Raw genomic sequence first — 25,954 nt, 5'->3', positions numbered from 1 at the left:
GCTGCGCAGGGAAGCTATTAATTGCCAGTTTTCTGAACTTGATGATGCACTGGTGGAACAATTTGTGTGTGGTATTCGGCACTTGAAATTGCATCAGAGGCTGTTGGCTAAAGCAGAACTCACCCTCCAAATTGCGATTGATGAGGCCAGGGCCACTCAACCGCCCAAATTCAAAAATATATAGCAGCCTCCCCCACAGGGCTTAAATCAATGACTGTGAACCAGCAAGAAATTCCTGAGGAGGAATTATTTAATGAGGACGATGAGGTTGCCCGTTTGAGAGCCAGGGCAGCTGGAAGTGGATGGCCCACCAAATTACCTCAGAAAGGTTGCCTTAATTGGGCAACCACAATCGATCGAATTGCCATTTCAAACCAGCCATCTTCCGCCAATGCAGGAAAATGAGGCATTTGGCAGGCGTGTGCTGAGCTCTGTTACCTAGCCCCGATCAATTCAATGATGCTTACTCTGGGAGAAAATCCACCGGGCAGGCAGGGTGTCCAAAAGCCTATTGCACCACTGTGGATGACGACGCATCCCAAGATGTTTGGGATGTGCGTTCGGTGGCAGAGCGCTCCCAGAAATCAAAAAAGTTTTTCCTTATGGTACAGATTGAGCGTTCACCTTGCAAAATGGAAATCGACACCGGTTCTACTAAAACTCATTTCTGGGTCAACCTTAAACAACTGATACCTGCAGTTACGAAGGACTCGTTAATGCATTGCAACTGCTGTCTTTGCAATTTCCAAGGGAAGGCGATCCCGGTGCTTGGGACAGTGTCAGTGAATTCAAGGGCCACCTACCCCTGATTGTATCCCCTGGCCAGTCTGTTGGGCATAGACAGGTTTGAGCCGTTGGGGCTAACCATTGCTGGAATACATGCTGCAACTGTATCTGATAACTTTGACCATTTGTATGATGAATTTGCGGATGTGTTCAAGGGAACATTGGGTAACTATAAGGGCACCTCTATTACGTTGAATTTAGACCCCACGGTTGCACCTATTCGCCTAAAGGCCCAGATGGTGCCCTTCGCTATTGGAGCTAAAGTGGAGGCGGAATTGAATAAATTAATCAGCCAAGGTATCTTGGAGCCCGTTGTTTATTTACAGTGGGAGACCCCTATAGTCACCCCTGTGAAGGCTGACGGGTCCATTCGAATCTGCACTGATTACCGTTCCACATTGAATAAAGCGCTGCAGGACAATCAGTACCCTGTTCCAGTAGTGCAACAATTATTGCATTCATTGGGACAAGGACGGATTTTCGCTAAACTAGATATGGCCCTGGCTTATCAACAGCTACAGCGGATCTTGTCATCAAGATATGGGCAGTCTTAACACATTTCAGGGAAGCCAGCCTTCACTTAAAGAAAAGTAAGTGCTTATTGAGAGTTCCATCAGTGGAGTTTTTAGGATTTTTGATGGATTCCACATGGATACAACCCACGCCGTCCAAAGCGGAGGCTATTCATAGGGTTCCTACCCCTACCTCTAAACTGCAACTTTAGAGGTAGGGGTAGGAACCCTATGAATAGCCTCCGCTTTGGACGGCATGGGTTGTATCCATGTGGAATCTATCAAAAATCCTAAAAACTCCAGGCATTTTTAGGCTTGCTTAACTTTTATGTGGTTTTCTTACCGCATAAAGCATCTGTGGCAGAACCCCTCCATAGGCTTCTGGATAAGTCAACAGTATGGCATTGGGGACAGACTAAGGCCAAGGCTTTCACTGCCATGAAGTCACTATTGACATCAGAGGCTGTCCTCATGCAATATAATGAGAGGCTACTATTGACTCTGACTTGTGACGCATCACCTTATGACATTGGGGCAGGTCTAGCACTTAGGTTGCCAGATGGCCAGGAGGCTCCCATTGCCTATTTCTCCTGCACCTTATTGACCACAGAACGGAATTACAGTCAGGTCGATAAGAAGGCGCTTGCGGCTGTTGCGGGAATCAAAGAGATTCCACAATTATTGTATGGTTGACGTTTCCTTCTTGTAACCAACCATAAGCCACTTCTTGGCATTCTGGCGGGAGACCATCAGACGCCTTTAGTTTTATCACCTCGGATGCTACGGTGGTCTGAATTTTTAGCTGCCTACTCCTACTGGTTGGAGTATCAGCCTGGGAAACATTTAGGCCACGCTGATGCCCTAAGTCGCTGCCCATTACCCATTCCAGTGCAGAACCAAGCTCTTACGTGTCAGCTACTCGCACTGGATGAGTTGAAGCTCCCTATCACTGCATCAGATATAGAAGCACACTCACGTAAGGACAAGGTAATTCTGAGGGTCCTGGAGTGGGTCCACGGATGCTAGCCTCTGGGTCAGTTGAAGGAGGAGTTCCTGCCATTCGTCTGAAGGCGAACGGAACTGTCCGAACTAAAGGGGTGCCTCCTATGGGGCAATCGAGTGGTCATTCCACAAATGCTGTGCTCCCAAATGTTAGAGCGGCTGCATGAGGGGCATCCGGGCATTGTCCATATGAAAGCCTTGGCCCAGAGTGCCCTGTGATGGCCTAAAATGGATGAAGCAATCCTAGATTGGGTACGGCAATGCAATATTTGCCAGTTGTCTCAGCCAGTGCCACTGATGGCAGAGGCTAGGGAATGGGAAATGGCCCCAGCCCCGTGGTCCCGACTGCATGTGGATTTTGCCGGACCAATTCAGGGAACCATGATCTTGGTGGTGGTGGATGCGTTTTCCAAATGGGTCGAGATTGTGCCCATGTTCTCCACCATAGCAGAGGCAACAATCAGGGTATTGAAATGTATATTCGCCTGTCATAGGGTCCCAGACATGGTGGTCTCGGACAATGGCCCGCAGTGGACAGCTGAAAGTTTCCAAACATTCTTGGCCTCCCTTGGAGTACACCAAGCATTGACGTCCCCATTCCACCCTGCCAGTAATGGCAGGGCGGAACGAATGGTCCGCTCTGCAAAGGAGGCATTCAGTAGAATGGGGAATGGCCCATTACAGGACAAAATATCTGATTATTTGTTGTTACAACACTCAACCCCCTGTCCATTAAATAATAAGAGTCCAGCGGAATTGTTAATGGGCCGAAGGCTCTGGATGACTCTAGACAGAATACACCCTCATTATGCAACCAATGCCCATGACCGGGGGGCGGGATTGTGTAAGCGAGAATTTGATAAATGGAATTGGGTCTTCGCACAGAATTTTGCAGGCACTGAAAAATGGGTGCCCGGAGAGATAATAGAAGTAACAGGACCCTGCTCTTACAGGGTCCTACTCACCGATGGTCGGGTGTGGAGATGACATATAGACCAACTACGTAGCCAGCATGCACCATGGGGCCCTAGGGCCTCTGACTCAAGAGACAGAGGCCCCAGAGGCCACAACCGATATGGAACACAGACAACCTCCAGAAACATCCAGTGCTGCCTGCCAGCGAAACGTCCCACCGGACTTTCCATGCATGCCGGTCCCACCAGATGATATCTCGACGGCCGACTCACCTGGCAACCAAAGTTACAAAGCAGGGGTCAAGTCTCCAGGGAATCCCGTGGACCTTCATCAAGAAGGACGAGTACCGAATCGACCAATTACATCGCAGTCGCCGGTCCTACCTCTTCAATGCTCTCAAAGGAGCACGCGACGGCCGGCCTACCTCTCAGACTACGCGTGCACAGTCTGGGGAAAAGTGGTGTTATATCCTCTGTGTCAATCAGGGATAAGGATGATTACCATTGGCTGAAATTAAAGGAGGGTTCTGGTGGGAAAAGGTCGTGTTTTAATTGGTTGCCGATTTGACAGCCTCCTGTATAAATAGCTGTCAAACCGGCCGACTCTGTTCTGTTATCATAGTTGTGTTAATTAAAGCAGTTCGTGTTTCAGTAATCGCTCGCCTCAGTCATTTATTCCTTAACAGGGAATATTTAAAAGCCCCCTTCACCAAAATGGCCATGCATACCCTTATGGGGGCTTTCAGAGAGCTTCTGGGGGCTGGGGAGGACAGAAATGAGCAAAAAATGGGCCGTTTCTGCCCCCCCCCAGCAGCACTTTATAAGCCTTCATAAGGCTCTGCATGCAAAAAAAGTTTTGACAAAGAACAGGCCCGTTTTTGCAAAAAAATGGGCCATTTTTATCTCTTTTTTGGCTCTCCCATCCCCCAGAAGTACTCTGCAAGCCCCCCCCCAGGCTATTCATGCCTTGTCTTTGTAAGAATAATGGGCCATTTTTGGGAGGTTTGCAGAGTGCAAAAACTTTTTTTTTCCTTTTGGAAAGCTCTTTAACTGATTGGTGAGAATTACATTGATCAAGTGCTGTGCCAGCAGAAACAAAGTCTTAGGTGCTGCAGATTGTCAGTGATTTCCTTCTCCAGCACATGGATAAATACACCTGGAAACATATACCTACCTACCTACTCTCTCTCCCTACCTATCTACTCTCTATCTCTTTCTATTTTCTCTCTCTATCCCTCTACCTACCTACCTAAAACTCTCTCTCTCCCTACTGCCTACTGTATTTCTCTCTCTTTCTCTTCCTTTCTATCCTCTACCTACCTACCTACTTTTTTTTAAATTTGCCTCTTCAAAACCTTGGTGCGTCTTATACTCCAAAAAATACAGTAATAGCAATAGCAATAGTAGTTAGACTTATATACCGCTTCATAGTGCTTTCAGCCCTCTCTAAGCGGTTTACAGAGTCAGCATATCGCCCCCACACTCATTTCACCCACCTCGGAAGGATGGAAGGCTGAGTCAACCTTAAGCCGGTGAGATTAGAACCACTGAACTGCAGATAACAGTCAGCTGAAGTAGCCTGTAGTACTGCAGCCTAACCACTGCGCCACCTCGGGTCTAAGTGACTGCAATTGCTGAATTGCTATAAACAAAATTCCTCTGATATAGCAAATAGTTGTTCAAAAATGGTTGATGGGGTTTCATTTTCAGCATTGGGCATCAAAAAGAATATTTTTTTATTCATAAGTAATTCAGCAATAGGTATAAATAGGTATAAATACTGTCATGTGCATGAGAAAACAACTCTAGGCCAACTCTTCATTCCAGTTAATCCAAAACATGAATAATTCCAAGCATCACATGGTGAGGGATTCAGATAAGCACATACATTCTCACCATTGCCACTGTCAATGTTACTCTAATGACTTTGGGTTCCTTAAACACATTCACACCTCCACATTGACTTCCACTTAAGCCAGGATTGTGGTTTAATATGTGGTTTTGCTTTGCATGGAAGCCAACAAACATGGCCATCTATAAATGCTTCTCCATTAGACATTTTTTTTAAAAAAAGTAGAACATCAAGCAGAGAAAGATTACCTATATGATAATTTCAGGACTTAATTCATGAAGTAAAGGTAGAATATTAAATATTAAGCAGAGGAATATTAAATATTAAGTAGAGAAATCCTTCTATAAAAGATTATGTTATTAAAATCTCTAAGTCTGGGCCAAAGTAAATAATGGTCCCCATTCATTCATTCATTCATTCATTTAATAACCTAATCTGGAGTTGTCATTTCCACCTCAAATTAGAAACCAGGCTGCCTAAAAGTCATGGGATAACATTTTAAATTCTTATTCCTTTGCTTTCAAAGCTTTCCCCTTTCTTTATACCTTACATAACACATTTTCTTTAAGTGGAACATTTTTCAGTTCAACTAATTGAACTTCCTTTGTACATTTAATTATCCTGTAAGTTATCAATTAATTAGTTGCTTGTAAACTTACAAATATAGGTGTTTGTGGCAATTTCATTACTATATTTTGTCTCTGTAAGCAAATACTCCTCATTTCTTTTCCCATTGTGGTCCTGGGTTTTAAGACACTGGTTAAATAGCAGCATATTTTAAATTTTCATTACAGCCTGCAATATTGTTCCCATATGTACAGTGGAATGCAACATGTCAATTGTTTTCCCTGTTATGTTAAACCCAGAAACCAGTTCTTTGGTCCTTTTATAAAGGAGGCAATAATTTAACTATGATCCCCTAGAACAGAACCTCCTGACTGGAACAATATAACTTGTAAAGTTTAATTATTTTTAACCTTACTATCTCTGTAGTCTCTTAAAATATTTTAACTGAAAGTAAAATTAAAACAAGCAGGCCAAGGGATAAAGAATGAATAAAAGAGCCTGTAATTCTCCATCTGGGTTTCTAGCAAGTAATGAATAAAACTGTGGTTCAGTATACGTTGCCACAAATAGTTTTGTAATTATGTCAAGCACAAAAGAAACTCACTCAGAATTTAATGTAAAAGATCTAACATTTGTTGGGTTGATGATGGATTAGATGTCTAAAATGAACACTCAACATCTGTCACATTGAATTACAACATCAGACTGAAAAAAACCCCTAAATAATGCATGCAGATAATTAGTATGCAGATAGATTCAATACTAACTGGATTAGTTGGTTCTTTCTAAACAATTTTGTTATTGGCTTATATAGACTTTTGTGTTTGTCTCTTCTAATCAGCATTGATTCTTGGAAGACTGACAAGTCCCTGCATTTTTCTTGGCAACATTTCACGAGTATCCCAAAGGTGCTTTTTCCCCCCGAAGAGGCAACTGGACTTTGTTTTTCTTTGAAAAACAGTTGCTAGTTGCCTCTTGGGGAAAAAAGCATCTTTGGAACAACTATGACCTGGATGACAGAGAATCTCCATAGATATTTCATAAGTAGTTTGCCATTGCCTCCTTCGTAGGGTTAAGAGCAGTGTTTCTCAACCTTGGCAACTTGAAGATGTCCAGACTTCAACTCCCAGAATTCCCCAGCCAGCGAATGCTGGCTGGGGAATTCTGGGAGTTGAAGTCCGGACATCTTCAAGTTGCCAAGGTTGAGAAACACTGGTTAAGAGAGTGTGACTAACCCAACAGGCTGTGGTGGGGGGTTTGGGTGTAAATGCTCTCTCTCTCTCTCTCTCTCTCTCTCCCTCTCTCTCTCTCTCTCTCTCACATACACACACACACACACACACACACACCTTAATTCATTGTGTATTTTTACTAGATTGTTATAAGCAGCTGTAATTTTTTTTATTGATTTGGCTACATACATTTTTTTCCTTTTTATGACCCTGTAATCTCTTGATCTGGGATAGAGTCAGGGTGCTTGAAAGGAGACTTAGGCTTAAAGTAGAAATCCATCTGTAGGAAGACACCAAGTTAGAGCATGAGAATATGATTTTTAAATGACTTCTACATTGCTCATTCTGATAAACTCTCTACTGAAAAGATTGTCAAGTAATCAAAGTGTTTAGAAGGAAGCTATCAACATTTTTACTTTAGTGAGACTTTGAAGTAATTAGTCTATTTAATGTTTTGCATATGTTGATGCTGCTTATTATGCTGTATTTAGAGCTGTTCTTTCATTTCTACAAAATGAAGAGGCATATAGTGAAGCACAAGCATAGCTCTGCTTTATTATTGTCCACTAAGTATAAAACACCGCCAAGTCAAAATAAAGATACTATTAGAGGTAAAATTCACAAAATCTAATCTTCCTTGTAAAACATTATGACAGACTGAGTAAAAATGTTACACTTTCTAACTATTCTATAATTATGTGTTGTTTAATATAGTTATTTATAATTTCTTATAGTTTCTTAGTTAATTACGGTTTCTTTGGGAGTTAAACTTTTTAAAACTCAACATGCTCAAACACCATTTGTCTATCTTTGGAACAGAATTAATTATCTTCATTAAGAATTATCTTAATTAATTCCCTTGCGTTGGCAATTTTCTTTTCTTGCTAAGATAAATTCAATCATCCTCAAAATATAGAAGTACTTGTGCCTAGGCTCTTGATTAAAAAAACCTAATATGACACACAAAACACTGACATAGGATACATTTTATTTTCAGTGATTTAAAAAAGAGACTGGTTAAGCATTTTGGGAAGAGGAAAAATACATAAAGCATCATTTCCTGGCATCTATACTTTAAATTACATTTCTTTTCCAGAGCCTACAGAAATGTAATCCATTACAATGACATAAATTTGAAAGCTATTCTTTTCAAAATGCATCCAAATATTGTTGAAATTCACTTCCTTTATAAAAAGAAATTATTGAATTTCACTCAGGTCTCATGACTGCTTGGAATGCTGATTTATTTGGATGCTGTTTTAAGTGCCAAGATGTTGCTACAGAAGTGGATGCATCTTTCCAGGATACCTGAAGTTTATCATGATAACCTGTTAGAAGCAGGAAAGTTGATTGTATCTAGTCCAAAAGTACAATTATTTGTGCCTTTTCCAGATCAGATTCTCAGCATAGGAAATAGAGGGGTTGTGTTTTTTGCCATAATCCACATTTTTGCTGTGCATAGATATGAATAAAGATGTTAAGCCTCTGCTTTTCAATACAAACTTTTCATTTTGATTTCATGTCTGCAATTTTTGAAAATTGCAGACATGAAATCAAGAGAAAGATCTCATTAGTCCAGATCATGTTATTATTTTTTGCTTGGGTTGGGGAACAACCTAGAAGTGAGATCATACAGCACACTTAACCTGATAATTTAATTAACCCAAATACAGGCTAGCATTATATATTAAAACATAATCATTGCCAAGGTAGATAATAGGAAAGTGTGTGTGTGTGTGTGTGTGTGTGTGTGTGTGTGTGTGTGTGTGTGTGAGAGAGAGAGAGAGAGAGAGAGAGAGAGAGAGAGAGAGAGAGAGAGAGAGAGAGAAAATAGATGAGAGAGAGAGAGCAAAAGGATGGAGATAATAATACAGAAAAAAACCCCAAATTTCATCTCTACAACAGAATAGGAATGCAGCTGTGCATTTTATTCCTATTACCAATTGTTGATCATTTTTGTTATACTGTTTCTATTTTTAATACTGTAATATTAATATTATACATTACCCAGAGTCATTATGGAGTTAAGTGCCTTAGAGATTTTATAACGATATAAATGCACTGATGTATGCTTTCTGCCAATCCTTGACATTCAGTATTAAATGATTTGGAAGCACCTTGTCATATCCTTCAACATGTTTAAAAGGATTCCATATGATGGTGAATGACATTTCTTTCCAGCAAGACAAAGAATTTAAACCAAATAACTGACAATAGTGAAGCATCTGCAGGAGACCGTGAAATAGCTAACATGATTAATCTTCAGATTATTCTGGTGAAATTCCTCCAAGCAACTCTAGTAAATATATTTTTGTTCTTTTATCATAAATATTTAAATATGCAATCAGAAAGGAACTGATTGAAAAAAATATTTTCATTCTTCACTAAAGAAAATAATATAAAGAATAAAATCATAGGAAAGACCGTTTATTGAAATAGAGACATCAATGGATTAGAAAAATATATGAAATATTGAGAAGTGCATTCTTGCAGAAGAGCAATCTGGCTTTAAACAGAGTCGGTCTACTATGACAAATTGCTGTGTCTTGAACCATTGTATTACTAAATATTTCAGTAAGGAGAGTCAACTGTTTTCTGCTTTTATAGAATTTATTGCAATATACGGTGCAGTTTGGAATGAATGGAGCCATAATGAGCAGGATCAATTCAAAAGAGTAAGAGAAGGTGACTATTTCAATCTATTCAATCTATATAATAATGACTTACCTGAGCTGATGAAGGATCCTGAAGGACACATAAAGGGCTCAACACATATTGCAACAACTTGCTATTTGCTGACAGTATGAATCATATTCACATATTGGGTTGTGTAGGTTATTCAGGTTCCTATTATTACAATTATTCTCTGTATTAATAAATGAAAGATCATGTTTTTTTAAATGTCATCACAGTTATAAATGGCTATTAGATAAAGAGACAACAGAACAAATTAACACTTTCTTTTATTTAGGAAGAGGCTTCCTTGATACTGAATCTTGGCTCCCTTATTATTAGATGATCTCACTCCTATTAATTCTAAAATTAATAAATAACTGTTATCTAGATTCCTTGGCCCCAATAATTAAGGTATGTAAAATAAAAGTTATCCCTAATACGAAGTATTAGTAATAGTAGTATTAAGCATACCTTATAATATATGCAGAAAATGCCCCTCATTTAGGTGTAGTCAGTGTGTTTTACAAAGTTTTCTGTCTAATTTTATTTCTACCTTCTATTCTACCTTTATTTCTACTTCTATTTTGACTATGTGCTGTTTCCATTAACATCACATAGTCAAAATCTATTCAAAAGTTGGCTATATTAATATTCTAAATTAGAATACTAATATTATAAACTAATATTAATATTCTAAAAGTATATACCAACAAAATAAAACAAAATAAAATAGAAAACATGCAGAAATTACACAAAATTATTTTGCCATGTAATAATATAATTTTAACACATAATCACTATTTCAAAATATCATTAAACAATAAATTAACAATATCAAAATTGATTGAATAATGCATATTTAAGGTCAATAATTCCATTATTGATATCTAGTCAATAATTCCTTTAAACGAAACACGCCAAATTTCAAAAGCAGAATAAGGCCTCCAATTCACACATGCACATTGTTTATTGCATTTATTTATTAGAAAACTGATAACTCATGCCTTTGCTTGAATCAGATTGAAAATTATAGATGAAAATAGGAAGCTGGAAAAGAACAAGGAAAGTACTGATTGCCTGGTTTGTGTTGGTAACCTGAAGTTGTTAGTGATCAGAAACATAGTTAAATTTAAAAAAAAAGATTTGTAAAGCTTTAAACAAATTTGGGTTTTAAAAATTTATGTAGTAAAATAGTGGGTTTACTTGTAATCTACAAACCATATAGTGAATGATGAATTACCAGAAACTAGATTAAAAAACTTTAGCACTGAAACTTTTGATATATGATTGCATCATACTTCTGGATAAAAATGCCTCTTCATATGTTCTACAGAATAATTAATATTTTATAATTCAGTTTGAGTTCTTCTAAGCTTGCTGTCATCACTGATTGTATCTTGTACCTTGTCTTCTCTCAGCATCCTTGATTTTTTTCAAGTATCATAATCTCTTCCAATGACACCTACAATCAACAATCATATTTTTCAAGTACCAGGTATGTACAGCATGTAACTAGATCCAAAGCTAATATGAAACTAGTTATAAATAAAATGTTTACTGACTGCCAAATATAAGTCTCTCTCATTAGATAATGGGCCAACTATAGTAATATAGCTCAGCATTTTTAAAAAGTTAATATATAATATATTCAATATCCACTCCATTAAACTAGTATTGGCATGATAAAGTTGAAGCTATAAACAAAGGAAACAGAACAGAGATTGCATGTACCTATGGATTTGTGCCTTGAGCAACATATTAAACTAATTCACCCTTTTATTCGTTGGTAAACATTACCAAAGTGCCACATTCAGACTCAAACTACTTCACAATTCAAACTACTAGACTTCAAAACTAAATTATTTCCAATTGATGAGATTCAAATTTTGAAGAAAAAACCAGATAATTTTTAAAATGTAACTGAAAAAGAAACTGTACAATTTTAAAAAAATAGATCCACTTTTAACCCTAATTCATAGGTCATCCTTCTGTAGTTTAACAAATGTAGATCAGATGAATAGAAAGATTTATTATGTCTGCAATTCTTCAGAGAGGTCATTCTTTCTAACTCCAAAACATCATGGATCAGAAAGTCCAGTTACTTCGAGGGGGAATTTAGGTCAATTCAAATAATTTAGCATTTACATTTTTTTGCATCAGATATTGATATCAACATTAACACAAAAGGAAAAATAATATTTACACAAAGATTCTGATTACCTTCTCCTAAGGAACATATATTATCAGGCCTAGCAACAAAACAACACACCAACATCCAATTCAGTTTAATCCTTTATTCACTTTCACAATTTACAACTTCTGGAGGCAAGCTGTTCCACTGATTAATTGTTCTAATTGTCAGGAAATTTCTCCTCACTTCTAAGTTGCTTCTCTCCTTGATTAGTTTCCCCCCATTGCTTCTTGTTCTACCCTCTGGTGCCTTGGAGAATAGTTTGACTCCCTCTTCTTTGAGGCAACCCCTGAGATATTGGAACACTGCTATCATGTCTTCCCTAGGCCTTCTTTTCATTAAACTAGACATACCCAGTTCCTGCAACTATTCTTCATGTTTTAGTCTCCAGTCCCCTAATCATCTTTGTTGCTCTTCTCTGCACTCTTTCTAGAGTCTCCACATCTTTTCTACATTGTGGTGACCAAAACTGAATGCCGTATTCCAAGTATGGCCTTACTTATTATAAAGTGATATTAACACTTCAAGTGATCTTGATTCTACCCCTCTGTTTATGTAGCCTAGAACTGGCTTTTTTGGCAGCTGCTGCACAGTGCTGGCTCATATTTAAATGGTTCTCCACTAGGACTCCAAGATCCCTCTCAAAGTTACTACTATTGAGCAAGGTACCACCTATACTGTACCTGTGCATTTTTTTTTCTTGCCTAAATGTAGAACCTTACTCTTTTCACCATTGAATTTCATTTTATTAGATAGTGCCCAATGTTCAAGTTTGTCAAGATCCTTCTGTATCTTAAGCGTATCTTCTGGAGTGTTCTGCCTTAGTTATGTCCCCCTCTTTCCACTTTTCATACTTAACTTTTTCGTCTTTCAATTTGTCAGAGAGTTCTTTATGCAGCCATGCTGGTTTCTTTTGGGAGCTGTTATTTTTCTTCTTTATTGGTATTGTGCTAGACTGAGCTTTTGTAATCTCATTTTTTCAAAATTCCCCAAGCTTCTTGAGTTGTTTTCCCCATGAGGATTCTTATCCATGGAATTCTTCCCAAGCTCTAAGTTTATTGAAATTAGCTCTCTTAAAGTCAAGACTCTAGTTTCACTTTGTTCTACTACTTGTGTTTGCATAATGTTGAATTCCAATATTGCATGGTTACTTGCCCCCACGGTTCCTGTGGCTTCAACACCTTCTATCATTTCTTCTCTGTTAGTGAGAATTAAGTCTAATATAGCCAATCCCCTTCTCTACTTTTTGGGAAACAAAGTTGTCTGCTAGGTTCGTTAGGAACCTGTTGGATCTTCCACTTGGTGCAGAGTTTGTTTCTCAGTTGATGTCGGGGTAGTTAAAATTCCCCTTTACTATTGTGGTTCTTCCTACATACCTTAGTTAGCTGACTAGCAAAAAGTTCATCTACTTCCTCTGCTTGGTTGGGTGGCCTGTAGTATAGACCTATGGCAATGTCCTTTCCCCCCAACTTTTAATATTGACCCAAATGCATTCAAAATAGTTCTCATCATTGTTGTGCTCTATTTCTGTAGAGATGTAGTTATTTCTTATATATAGTGTAACTCCACCTCCTCTTTTATTTGGTCTATTTCTTTTAAATAATTTAAATCCTTCTAGCTGTATGCTCCATTTGTGGGTTTCATCCCACCAAGTTTCTGTAATGGCAACAATATCATATTTGCCCTCATTTACTTGAATTTCTAATTCACCCTGTTTATTCCTCATACTCTGTGCATTGGTGTATAGACATTTGAGTCCATTTTGATTGACCCTGTGTTTACTGTCTACATAACCTGTGTTACGCCTGACTGCCCCTATTTTCTTGCCCCTTGTATGATTCATGCACATGGTATGGCACTCACTATTAAATGCTTGGTTTTCCTTGACAGTAGGAATGATAATCTTACCTGCACAAACATCTATGTTACATGCACTTATAACCCTATGAGTTAAATTATTAGAAGCAATATCAGATCTTAAGAGACTAAAGTTCCACAATTAATCTAATACTATATAAATTAATTCTATATTACTTTTTAAAACAATGGAATGTCACTGGAGATCCCCATTAGGGGACTGACATAACATTTCTATCTATAGAGTATAATTATAAATTCTATAGAAGTTGGACCAACTCAACCCAAAAATAGTATGTCAGGTTCATGAATGCTATTAAGTCTGTACAGAAAAAATTTGTTAGAGATGCAAAGAGAATAATGCTTCATTCAATACTTTTGTGAAGTCCTAAAATTCACATATTCTGAGAAGAAATAATATTGAGACAGATTTAAATATTTTCAGATGTCCATATTGTTTTCACTTCTCAATTGGGTATCCATAATCCTCATAATGTTCAGGAATCATTTCTTCAGTTCTAGAAAGATAAATTTATCTATCTACTGTTTGCTCAGTAGATAGAAGACCTAATTTTACTTTCAATTTATGAACAAGTTGCTTATAGAATATAAGTAGCTGAAATATGATCATTCTGTAAGGTGTGAAACTTTATATATACATGTATAAAATGCCTGCACACACATATGCTCACATACACTCACTCTCTCACATAGACATATTGACACAGAATTTTCCTTCTTGCTTCTTTTAACTAATTAAGAAATCAGCAATACATTCATTACAACTAATCAGGCTATAATGTGCTTGCTCCTTGCCAACTTCCCCACCATTCCTCAAGTGGACTTATTTAGAAAGGAGTCATTTTGGGGATGAAAAAGAGTATAGGAGTTTCAAACACTGGGATGCAAGAGACTCTGCAGTGGTCTCTGGCCAAACCCCACCCATGCTTGTTCTGTTCAGTCTTTATGCATGTAGCTGGTCACTTTTCTTGCCCTTTTGCTGCAATAAACTTCCAAACTATAGGCTTGCTTTGAGAAAAATACAGAATGGTGGAAAGAATTGGCAATGAAGTCCAATATTCTTGGACGTTTCTCAGATAAGTTGACAACAGCTTGAGAAAATAGGGGAGGGGGAAATGAAACTAATAAGAAAGCAAGGCACAGTAAACCATAATTAAACCACACACATTTGGAAATCGAAGTAGTACTCTAGGGTATAAATTTTGAATCACAAAAGCTTCCATACTAAAGTACATTTGAAAGAAAATATGCTGTGGCCATGCCAAAAGATTGTTATTCTAAAACTTTGGGGAATGTGATATATTATGGTGAGTGGACAAAATCTGGAATCAACAACTAACCATGAAATCAGAGCTGTAGCTCAATTTTGTGTTTAAAATATGTTGCCTGAAGTATATTATGAAATGAATTTATGTATAGAATTTGCAAAAGGATATGAAAAATTGTAATTTATGGTGATTTTTTTCTTGATTTTATAAAAATTGTCAGCGTATTCCAGAAGGCATTTAAATAGCCACATCATAACTGTACTTAACATTCTCCCCAACAGAACAAGATCATCTAAAAAGCTTGAAGAGCTATTAACAATTACATTTTTATATTGGGCAATACTTTCACTTTCAGTTTCTCTTTTCCTCATAAGACATTTGAAGCCTTGCTGTTTTACATCTATCTAGAATGGTTTTTGTAGAAGAGACAATCAATGAACTTTTGTGATAGTAAAATGGCTTTCAGAATCTGTCTGGCATTTTTTAGGAAATATTTATTAAAGAAATATGAGAGAAACAATCTACCATGAATAGTTTTTTTAATGTTTCATAGATATTATGCATATCAATCAGCCTTATTTAATTTATTATTCTAATTCTGAAGTTCATTTGTAAACCAGCAAATCTGTTTTGTAATCCAGTGGAATATTTTAATGAGTATATCTGCTCATATTTGGAATTATACCATTCACTTAAATTAAAACATGAAAGTTCCATTTAAACATGAAACAAAAGTTACTCTAAATTCAGGTATTTTTACTTCAAGAGAAAATGTTTTCTATTACTTTTTGAAAATGAATATACATGCTAGAAAGTTAATATAGACCATAACACACACACACAGTGTGTGTGTGTGTGTGTGTGTGTGTGTGTGTGTGTGTGTATATGTCGGAGCTGCCGTCTTTCTATAAATCTTGGTGGGGGGTGGGGGTGGAGTGCTGGCTTTGTTTCAGTAAGTGTATCCCATCACCACCCTGCACAGATCAACTCTGTAGCCAAGACCCTCATCTCCAGAACCAAACGCCTAGCCGACAAAGACCACCTGAAAACTGAATTACACACTCTCATAAACTTATTAATCTCCAACGGATTCCAAAGAAAAACAATTACCAACCTAATCCAAAGGGAAATTCTCCCAAGAACCGAGACACAGAACAGGACAACGGAATCGCCCTCCTCCCTTACATCAAAGGCACCAGAGATAAAATCAGCAAAATTCTCCACAAGCACAATATCAAGACAGCCTTCAGCACTGATCAAAAAATAGTCAACATCTTAAGAAACCCCAAAGACAAGATCCAGCTAGAAAACCAAGGAGTCTATGAAATACCATGCAAAATCTGCCCTGCCACATACATTGGACAAATTAATAGGAGAATAAATGCACGCATCACAAAACAAAAGAACACAATCAGAAAGAAAGAAAAAACTTCCTCCCTTTTGCAGCACCTTAAAGCAACGGGACATGAAATTGATTTTGAAGGAACCAAATTAATCTCCAAAACAGAACACTTCAACAAGAGAATAATTATGGAAGCCATCGAAATAGAGAAACACCCCCACAACATGAATAAACGTGATGATACCTCCCGCCTACCAGAAATCTGGAAACCAGCCCTAGTCAACAAATGAACCCCAACCACCACCCAGGTCATTACAACACAAAAGAACAACGGACACACAGCCAGCACCTCAGGCACACAGGATAATACGAAACAGCCGACCAATCTACAAACATCAACTCCATCTACCAATCAGGATGCAACTACACAGCCAATCAAGCCACTTACAGCAACAAAGCCAGCACTCCACACACACCCCACCAAGATTTATAAAAAGACAACAGCTCTGACCACGCCTTACTTGCACAAGCACGAAGCCGAAAACACCAGCCTGAAGATGGCAAGTGAGACCTCGCCAAAACATTGCCAAGACAATCTCAATCTTACATGGGAAAAGACCTGAATACAACAAGACCAGCATGTGTGTGTGTGTGTGTATGTATGTATGTATGCATGTATGTATGTATATGTGTGTATGTATGTACGTACGTACGTACGTACATATGTATGTCGTATGTACGTACCTCATTCCAATAGTAGTATTTGTTAATCCGGCACACTCTCTGTAGAATCGTAATTTCCATCACCCAGACATCATTATTATTAATAATTAAGATTTTATGCCACCCAACTCCCAATAGCTCTGGCCATGGTTTCTCAAACAAAGATGGGGTAGAAGTCCACTTCATCTAAAGGACATTAGGTAAAACCTAATGTCTGGGGAGCTTATAGACTCTAATATTATATTTGAAGTAGAATAGATAATGCCATTTCTGAAAAGGAAAAAAAAAGTTAGATTATAGCCAGGGACAGTTACAGTTTTTTTCTAAGTGGCTTAGCTGAAACAATTTTGAAAAAAAATGATTAAAAATTAAGACTAGTATACAGCTTCAGTAAAAAGAATTGTATCATTTAAAGATAGATTGTGGGGAAAACATCTGTGAAATGATAATGTTAGTAGCCTTGGGGCCTAGACACTTCTGATTTCAAAACAGGAAGACCATAAAGCTGATAATGTTTAGTGTTTTTTCCCCCTTGCACTGACTTGGAAATGAACAATGAAATGCAGACTCATTGGAAACATTTCTAACCATTCTGGCCAAGATAGCTTTTACAAGTTTGATGTTGTGCAGCATTGTTCTTGGCTATTAATCCTGTTCACATTGTGGTTCATACATGCTACGCCATTTCATGAACAAATACAGATAATTTAAAAATCAACTGAAGGCAAATCTCTCAGTTTTTATATGATGATTATTGGAATGCCTTGAATACAAATGTTTAAAAGGGCTTTGGTTCAAATCTGTGGCAGTAGAAGTAGGAAACATTATAACTTGAAGGATTGCTCACATCACTCTGCATAGTCTTTAGATACAACATAAGGCTTTAATAGTGCTCATATGAAGTTGGATTGCTTATAATAGGTAAAGAGTGCAATTAGAAATAGTGTAGAGAAGGTAATCAAAATGTTGCTGAATTATAGTTCTCAGGAACTGTAATCATAGCCCATATTGGCTGGAGAAAAAGCTAAAGATTTCCAATATCACAGCTAAACCTCACATTCATTATCATCATTAGGTCCTACGAAAAGCATTCTACCAGTTTCTATCATTTGTAGAATCTTCAGCATCATTCCAAGGGGCATTAATAATCTTAAGCTCTTCCTTAAGTGTTTGGTTCCAAGTTTTCCGAGGCTGGACCCAATTCTTCTTTCCTCCAGGAGGTATCCAATGTAGTAAAATTTTTGGATGCACACATAAGATATGACCAACAAGCCACATTCCACATTAATTCACAGTTCCTAATAGGTAGCCTAAATCTGATTGTTGTACTACCTCTTCATGAGTGATGTGGTCACAATAAGAGATGCAGAGCAATTCTTCTCAAGCAACATTATTGGAAAACATTTAATCATTTAATCATGTTGGTTGTGCACTTCTATGTTTCATAAGCATATACTGCAGTTGGTATAACAACACCTTTGAAGAGTTTATCTTTGTGGTAATACTTGGCTATAGACCACATTGGAACATGGCCACTGCCATTCAAATTCAATAATGTCCTTATCTGTATCTCTATCAATAGATATAATGCTGCCAAGATAAGTAAATTGTTGGACTTCTTCTGTAGCCTGGCTATGGACTGTTAGAGCATATTATCACTTCTAACATACATATACCGGATATTCTCAAAATTTATATGTAGGCCAACCTTGTTGACCTCATTATCTAAACTGGTGGTCATTTCTTGCAATCATCCCTTTGTTCCGTCAAGTAGGATGATATCTATGCATCGCTCTATACAAAGGACTCCAAAGTCCTTGAAGAGGAAAAATAAGAATGGTGTTAGTAAACCAACCCCACATTACGAATACCAGAAACAAAGAGTATATTTGAGTATAATTTTCATTTTCTTTGAATCTGAATAGTTAGTGCTTGAATCAAAAGGATTAGATAATTTTACCTGTGCCATGATTTGACAAGGTTTTTATAATATTTTAATAACAATGCATGAAGGCTGATGGAAACACTTTCAATAAGAAATAAGAGTAACGAATTTGTTTTTTAACAAGTTAATTATCACTGAGACAGCACTGTGTTATTTTTTTTTTGCTTTGTGTGCATTTTTTTATGAATGCTTCTTCTTTCCGCATTATAAATAAACTCTAATCTCTCTTAATAGTGACATGATTTAGAGTAAGCTTAATTCAAAAAGAATTGATTTGTCATATAGGAATCCCAAATATCTATAATTTCAGAAAGAGGGAGGCTAATGCTCTTCCTCTGAATGATCCAAGGACAGGAAAGATGAAGAGGACAAAATATTTTCTCTCATTTCTATCCCATCAATCTCTAAGCCAGGGTGACAATTTATTTTCACACTATCTGTGTTCCTTAGAAGTTTGGACCAAAGGAACGTTTCATGGGTGGGTGTGTTTTAGTTCTCTCTTACAAGAAGCCAAACTTTAGAGGAAGACTGTGTCCTTTAAGCCAAGGCATCTTACAAATAAATAATTATCATGCTTTTCATTATAAATCCAAAATTCACTCTAAGAAAGAAAATGGCAAATGAAAAGTTCTATAACTCTCAGTAATAATGAATATAAAGCCCATACAACTAAACTCTTAGGGAAAACTACTGAAGTTGAGTTTTACAGCTATGCATCTCTAATCTCCTGTTTAAAAAAACGCATAGAACTTTTCAATTCAGAGATTGGAATGCCTAATAGCTAGAACTTAGTGGAAAGGAAAAATGGAAAAGGCCTTCAGAAAAGGCAAAATGCCTACATATATCAGAATAAAAGTACAATTTAAATTTATAAAATACAATTTAGTACTTAATCCATAATTCAAGGTGTAATGTCAATTATCATATATTATTATGCAGATTGTAGTTAATGCATAGAATTGGTAGATTAGGAGTGTACACATAAAATCATGACGGCTGAAATTATTAATTTTTAATTCCACCTTTTTTATTAAAGTATGAATGCCTTTAAGCTGCAGAATACTTTACATACATTGGAAAGCAATAAGCATATTTATTAAAGGTGCAATTCCTCCTCAGTATGTTCCCATGATAAATCTATATGCTCTAATAGTGACTGCATACACACAGACACACCCACACATACATACACACAGGTGCATATTCAGACACAATGAAAAAGTCTTCCATAGCTATCTGCTCTGATTTGCTTTCTTTTAAGGCTTCTGTAAGGTGCCCAGTGCTCCTAACATTACCACAAATTATGAACAAGACTGCATAAAGTGCAATATTACCTATATATTAGTAATCAGCACTTTGTCTTTAAAACATTAAAAAATACTTATGAACCCTTTCATCTGTGAGTTAAAAACATTTCAGGAAATATTAACATGATGTTAATATTTCAGGAAATCTTAGCAGAATATTACCAAACTTTCTGCCACCGAACTTGATCTTAAACATTGTTATACTTCTCAGGTTAATATGCTAGTTTAAACTGAACCCTGGAGCGCAAGTAAATAAGCTAATGTAGATTCTGTTTGTGGCAAGACTGTTGCAAAACTAAGGTTTGTGCCAGGAGCAAGGTAGACTCTACATTACAGCCCAACTAATATATATTCAGGGTATTCATCCTTAGGCAGTGGTCGATTTATTGGACAAGGTATAAAAGAGGGAATTTACATTCAGGTGTCCCACCATTCACTTGGCATCCCTGCAGTTCATCTTTTAAACAATGGCACTAAGGGGGAAATATGTGACTGGAAGTACATTTTAAAAGCTTAAATGAATAAAATAAAATATAGGATATGATTATAATGTGTAAATGTAAGCATATGTCAATACTCAAACTGTGAAATGTGGATTAATTGTTAGGCTGTCAAACTGCAGGTAGAAATTTCAGCCCGGTAAGTGGTAAAAAGAGAGCAGTAGATCCTCAAATTGTATTCTGTTTGTCTGTAGAAGATGATCTTACTTACTACCATATTACATGCTAACAAGAAACTCTGTAAGATCTCATTGTTAAATCTGCTCAGTGAATTTCAACAAGGAAACTGAAATAATTTACAAACCATAAGACAAGAACTTGAATTCCAAAGCTTAGAATAAGTTTGAAAGTTGAAATGGACAAATGACTAAACAAGAAGCTTTTTCACATTAAAACAAAACAAAACAAAAAAATCCAGCAGCCAATTTCAATGTTATGTAATTATAATAAAGAAGTATATTTTCAGGAAATTTTCTGAATCGCCTTTAAAAAAAAAAAAAACCAAAAAAGTGATTAGTCAAATTTTGGAAATTCATCATTCCCAAATTGAATGGTTGTTCATTCATTTCATATATATATATGTTTATGTTTCCAGGGCCATTTTTGCTGTTGCTTAACCATCAAAAAATTGAAATTCAGCCATCATCGGACTCTAATTCTTGAGACATTTCTTCAGAGGAGCTATTCCTGTGGATCCGGCCATCACTCTTCATGCTATGGAAAGTTTTTTTAAAGGCCTCCATCATAGCATGAGCTAACTTCTTTGCCTCTAGCTTGCTCTCACATTCTACGGCATGACAGTCCATCTGATAGGACAAATCATCATTGATCTCCCGATATATCCAAGCAAAAATGTTTGGGCTCACATGGTGATCAGCAGTGCAGTAAGCAATACGAGCAACCTGAAAGGTATCCATGTGGATAGTGGCCTCTCCTTTGAGGTCCAGATGATGAAGCCAAACCTGGAAAGGGCGGATTTCTAAGAGGGCATTAGCTGGGAAGATGTCCTCTCTAGCAAGGGTGTGCTTCTTCCACAATTCAATTACTGGCTTTTCTGTGCAACCGGACAAAAACTGCATCCCTGTTGTAGAAACCTTTCCCAAGTACGTAACCTGATAAAAGAGAGAAAGAAAAAAGTTAGTCATCCTAATACTAACATTATAATGTCCAGTAATTGTTCCACCAAATCCATCATTTTTACTGAAAATTTCTGCAGAAATCTCCAAAAGGCTATTTCTTTATTTTGGATTCATAAAGCTTAATATTGTAATACCGAGTTCAATATTCCTTCAAAATTCTGCACATTCAGGAGCCAAATAGCAGATCACAATTTAAAAAAAGGAAAAAAAACGGAGTCACTGGGAAAATCTATTACTAGCTTGGCAGTTCTCAAATGTACATGATGCAATCATAATACAAATACTTACACTCCTGGATGCTACCATTAACTGAATCTAAGTCATTAGGTGTGGCAACTTCATGTTCCCTTCCCACAACCAAAATCAGTGGAGATGCCAGCAAGAAACTGCAAGACCTAGATATGCAGGCAAGTTAAATAGCATATTTAGTTAAAGTCGTCAAGGTTGAGAAACACTTTCTTAAACGGTAAATGGCATGTTCAGAAAAGTGATTTTCATCACATCCTGATGAGAATGATTGTTGCTTTCATATTTACCCTAATCTTTGATTGTACTGCTGTAATCAGTGTCATGTCAAATTTTGCCCATGGATTCTCCACTTCGGAATATGCAATAACTGTTTTTCTGAGGACTACTTTTCTTTTGCATGAGCTATAATGGAGAGAGTAGGGGCAACATAAAAAAACACTTGTCATAGCTAAATATATAAATGGTTGAAAATGCTGTTTTTTTATTTGTAGCCTCCCAAGTGTAATATTTAAAAAAATCCAGTAATATAAGATATTTACCTAGAAATAGGCTTTATTATAATTTTGTATTTTTAGGAGGATGGGTAGGGGGCAATTGGGAAATTGCAATGTTTAAAACCATTAACCATCATTATTTCATTGAAAAAAGAATTTTCAAGTGTGTTGAAGTTACAGTAACTCACAGAATTTCTCAGGTATCATACAGATGGTCTTCTCTTACCAATTACCTTGTTTAATCACCATTCAAAGTGTTGATGGTGTGGGGGGGGGAACAACTTTGTAACCAGTGCTTTGATTTATAGTGATTGCAGTATCCAACAGTTATGGGATCACCATTTGTGAGCTCGTGGCACGACAAAACCGCGCTATGCAAAATAGCGGAGATTAAATCGCGTCACTAAAGTCGCGACGTCATCATCGCGCGTCATCACCGCGGGGACAACAGCGCGGTGACAGAAGGGCGTTCTACATGCTTCGTTCTTTGCCTCCAAAGGTAACCCTCCTCCTCCAGCTGACAGCGGCAGCAGCAGCCTGCGGGAAGGGTCCAGCACAGCCACGGGGGACAGCAGGAAGCCCGCGGGGGGCCCGAGCAGGGCCGCCGACGGCGGAGGAGGACGCAGCGGCGGCGGCGGCTGAGGCTCTCCCGGGGCCGGCGAAGCGGGCTTGCCCGGCAGAGGCAGGCCGCCCTCTTCTTCCTCAACAACATCTCCTTGGATGGGCGGCCGTCGCCACCGGGCAACCTGCTTCGCCGGCCCCGGGAGAGCCTCAGCCGCCGCCCGCCTGCCCGCTCGCCCTGCCTCTTCCTCCGGGGGAGGCGCCGGCGGTGGAGGCCGCCCGTCCAAGGAGATGTTGTTGAGGAAGAAGAGGGCAGCCTGCCTCCGCCGGGCAAGCCCGCTTCGCCGGCCCGGGAGAGCCTCAGCCGCCGCCGCTGCCGCGTCCTCCTCCACTTCCTGCTGCCCCCCGCGGCTGTGCTGGACCCTTCCCGCGGGCTGCTGCTGCTGGGCAGCCCGCTTTGCCCCGTGCCCGCTGCCGCTGTCAGCTGGAGGAGGAGGGCTACCTTTGGAGGCAAAGAACGAAGCATGTAGAACGCCCTTCTGTCACCGCGCTGTTATCGCGGCGGTAGGGTCGTTTTTTTCTTAGCGCTTCAGACGCCGCGGATTTGCCTCCGCACTTATGTCGGCGCGGATAAGGGCATCGCGGTTTTGTGGTGGAACCTTGTGAGCTTAACAACCAGCTTCCAATAAACAAATTTAATGGTTGTGGAAGTGAAAACACATGATGCCATTACATGATGTCTTGTTTAACAATTTCAATGATTTGCCTAACAATAGAAATGGGAGTAACACTGTACGCCTAGTATGGCCATGTGATTTTTAACTTAGTGACTGCAGTGTTAACCATTGGAACTAGTTGCTGGTCACAATTGTGGTTGCTAAAAATGATTATCTGTAGTTTTGAATTCTAGAAATTTATTGCAATATGTGATGTGTAATTTATGCACAGTAGGAACTAAGCACAGCTGTATATCATGTTCAAACATTGCTATGCAACAGAATTTAGCTACCTTCAAAGAAGTTGATAGTCTTGATCTTCTACCAGGAAACACATACCTAACTTTCAGCTGTTTCCTCCAAAAAATCTCACAATCTAAGATGCCATACATTTTAAGGTTTATTAAAGAAAAAAAGAAGCAGCACAAAAACTTCACCATATTTGTTAGAGAGCCAAGAGATTAAAATCCCATATTATGCAGCTAATTAACAAAGAATACATGTTATAAAAAGGAAAAATAATATCTACATAATCCACGCTTTTCTAATCTAAACAACAACTTCTGTTGGCCAAGATTAAAATATAACTCTGGAACGGCATGTGGATGTTTTTAGAAACATTTGAACTTGAAAACACAATTGTGGATTCGTAAAAAAAGTACACTGAGCACAATAGTGTTTGACAGTCAAAACCTCAATGGAAGAAAAATGCTTTGATGTTCATTAGACATCAACAATTATACAGAGAATTTAACACCTCGACTTTCTCACACAGCCCTCCCAACACACACTAGTTTTTAATCTTTAAAACCACAAACCTGAAAGACAAGTTATTGGCAAAACATGCTAAATTATAGGGGAGTATGTCCATCTGTTTCAAAAAAGATTTTCTCACCTGAAATACTGACATTGCACATCAGTGTTTCTCAAAGCTTAATGCACACAAACAGCAGCATTTCTGTGCATTTTCCATTAGATTAGATTAAAAAAATATTAGGCTTACAGATACTGTCATGATCAATGTTACCTTTCATAAGATAAAATAAATGGGAATCTGTGAATTTATATCAGTTTGCCTTATGCACTGTTTTTATTTGCTTGTAGAAAAAATACTTTGAAATAGTTTTGATCAGATTTCAGGACAAAAGTGCTACAAGAAGAGAATGGTCCTTTCTACATTATATGCAGATAGATGTGGTTTTCCTTTAGAAAAAACAAGCAATATAGGTAGTCCTCAACTTATGACTATTCATTTAACTGAAGTTAAAATGGCATTGGAAAAAGTGACTTATGAACAGTCCTCATATGACTGTTGCAGCTTCCCTGTGATCACTTAATCAAAATTTAGTCTTCTGACAACTGGCATCTATTCAGGTTGCATATCATCATTTACAATCATCCCAAGGGCCTTATGAGAAGCCAAGTCATAAGTCATTTTGGACAAAATAAAATTTTATTTTGTCCAAAATGACTTATAACAAGTACGTGAATAGCTTAATGACTGTGATGATTTGCATAATGATTGCGATGAAAAATTTTCTAAATTACAATACTGCTTGTAAAATTGGTTGTGACTTGCTTAATAACCATATCACTTAGCAACAGAAGTTCCAGTCCCAATTGTAGTCCTAAATTGAGGACTACCTGTACAGCAATGAGACATGAATGGTTATCGAATCTGGCACCATCAAATTATATTAGACTTCAACTTGTATGATTCTCAGCCAGTTTGCAATCTGAAGATTATTACTATTGTTATTTACATTGGTAAAGCCTGATTGACAATGTATGACTGACAATTATGCATTAAGTTTAGAAGGTCATTAAATGTCCAATGACTAATATAGTCAAAGAAGTTATCTTGCATGCTCAGCAACATTACACTACGGTATATCTGGTTTATTCATATATATATATATATATATATATATATATATATATATATATATATATATATATATATATATATATATATATATATATATATATATATATATATATATATATATATATATATATATATATATATATTGCCTCTTTATTATTATTTAAATTCATGATTTTGGACAGATAGCAATATCAAAAGAACTTTAAAAACCA

At 37.5% G+C, this 25,954-nt stretch overlaps 1 protein-coding gene across 1 annotated transcript in view; it reads right to left on the bottom strand.

The window, feature by feature from the left end:
• Positions 1-19,890: 19,890 nt before the first annotated feature.
• Positions 19,891-25,954, bottom strand: part of PID1 (phosphotyrosine interaction domain containing 1) — a 78,497-nt gene continuing 72,433 nt past the window's right edge. Inside the window, exon 3 of the mRNA XM_014056438.2 lies at positions 19,891-21,807. Coding sequence (XP_013911913.1) covers positions 21,331-21,807 — 477 coding nt within the window. The 3' untranslated portion in view covers positions 19,891-21,330. The remainder of the gene's footprint in view (positions 21,808-25,954) is intronic.

This window comes from Thamnophis sirtalis, unplaced genomic scaffold (genome assembly GCF_051295495.1).
Source record: "Thamnophis sirtalis isolate CommonGarterSnake01/CBP01778 unplaced genomic scaffold, rThaSir2_p1.2 scaffold_11, whole genome shotgun sequence".
NCBI lineage: Eukaryota > Metazoa > Chordata > Lepidosauria > Squamata > Natricidae > Thamnophis > Thamnophis sirtalis.
The sequence above is the reverse complement of the archived record's forward strand: the minus strand, read 5'-3'. Positions and strand labels throughout refer to the sequence as shown.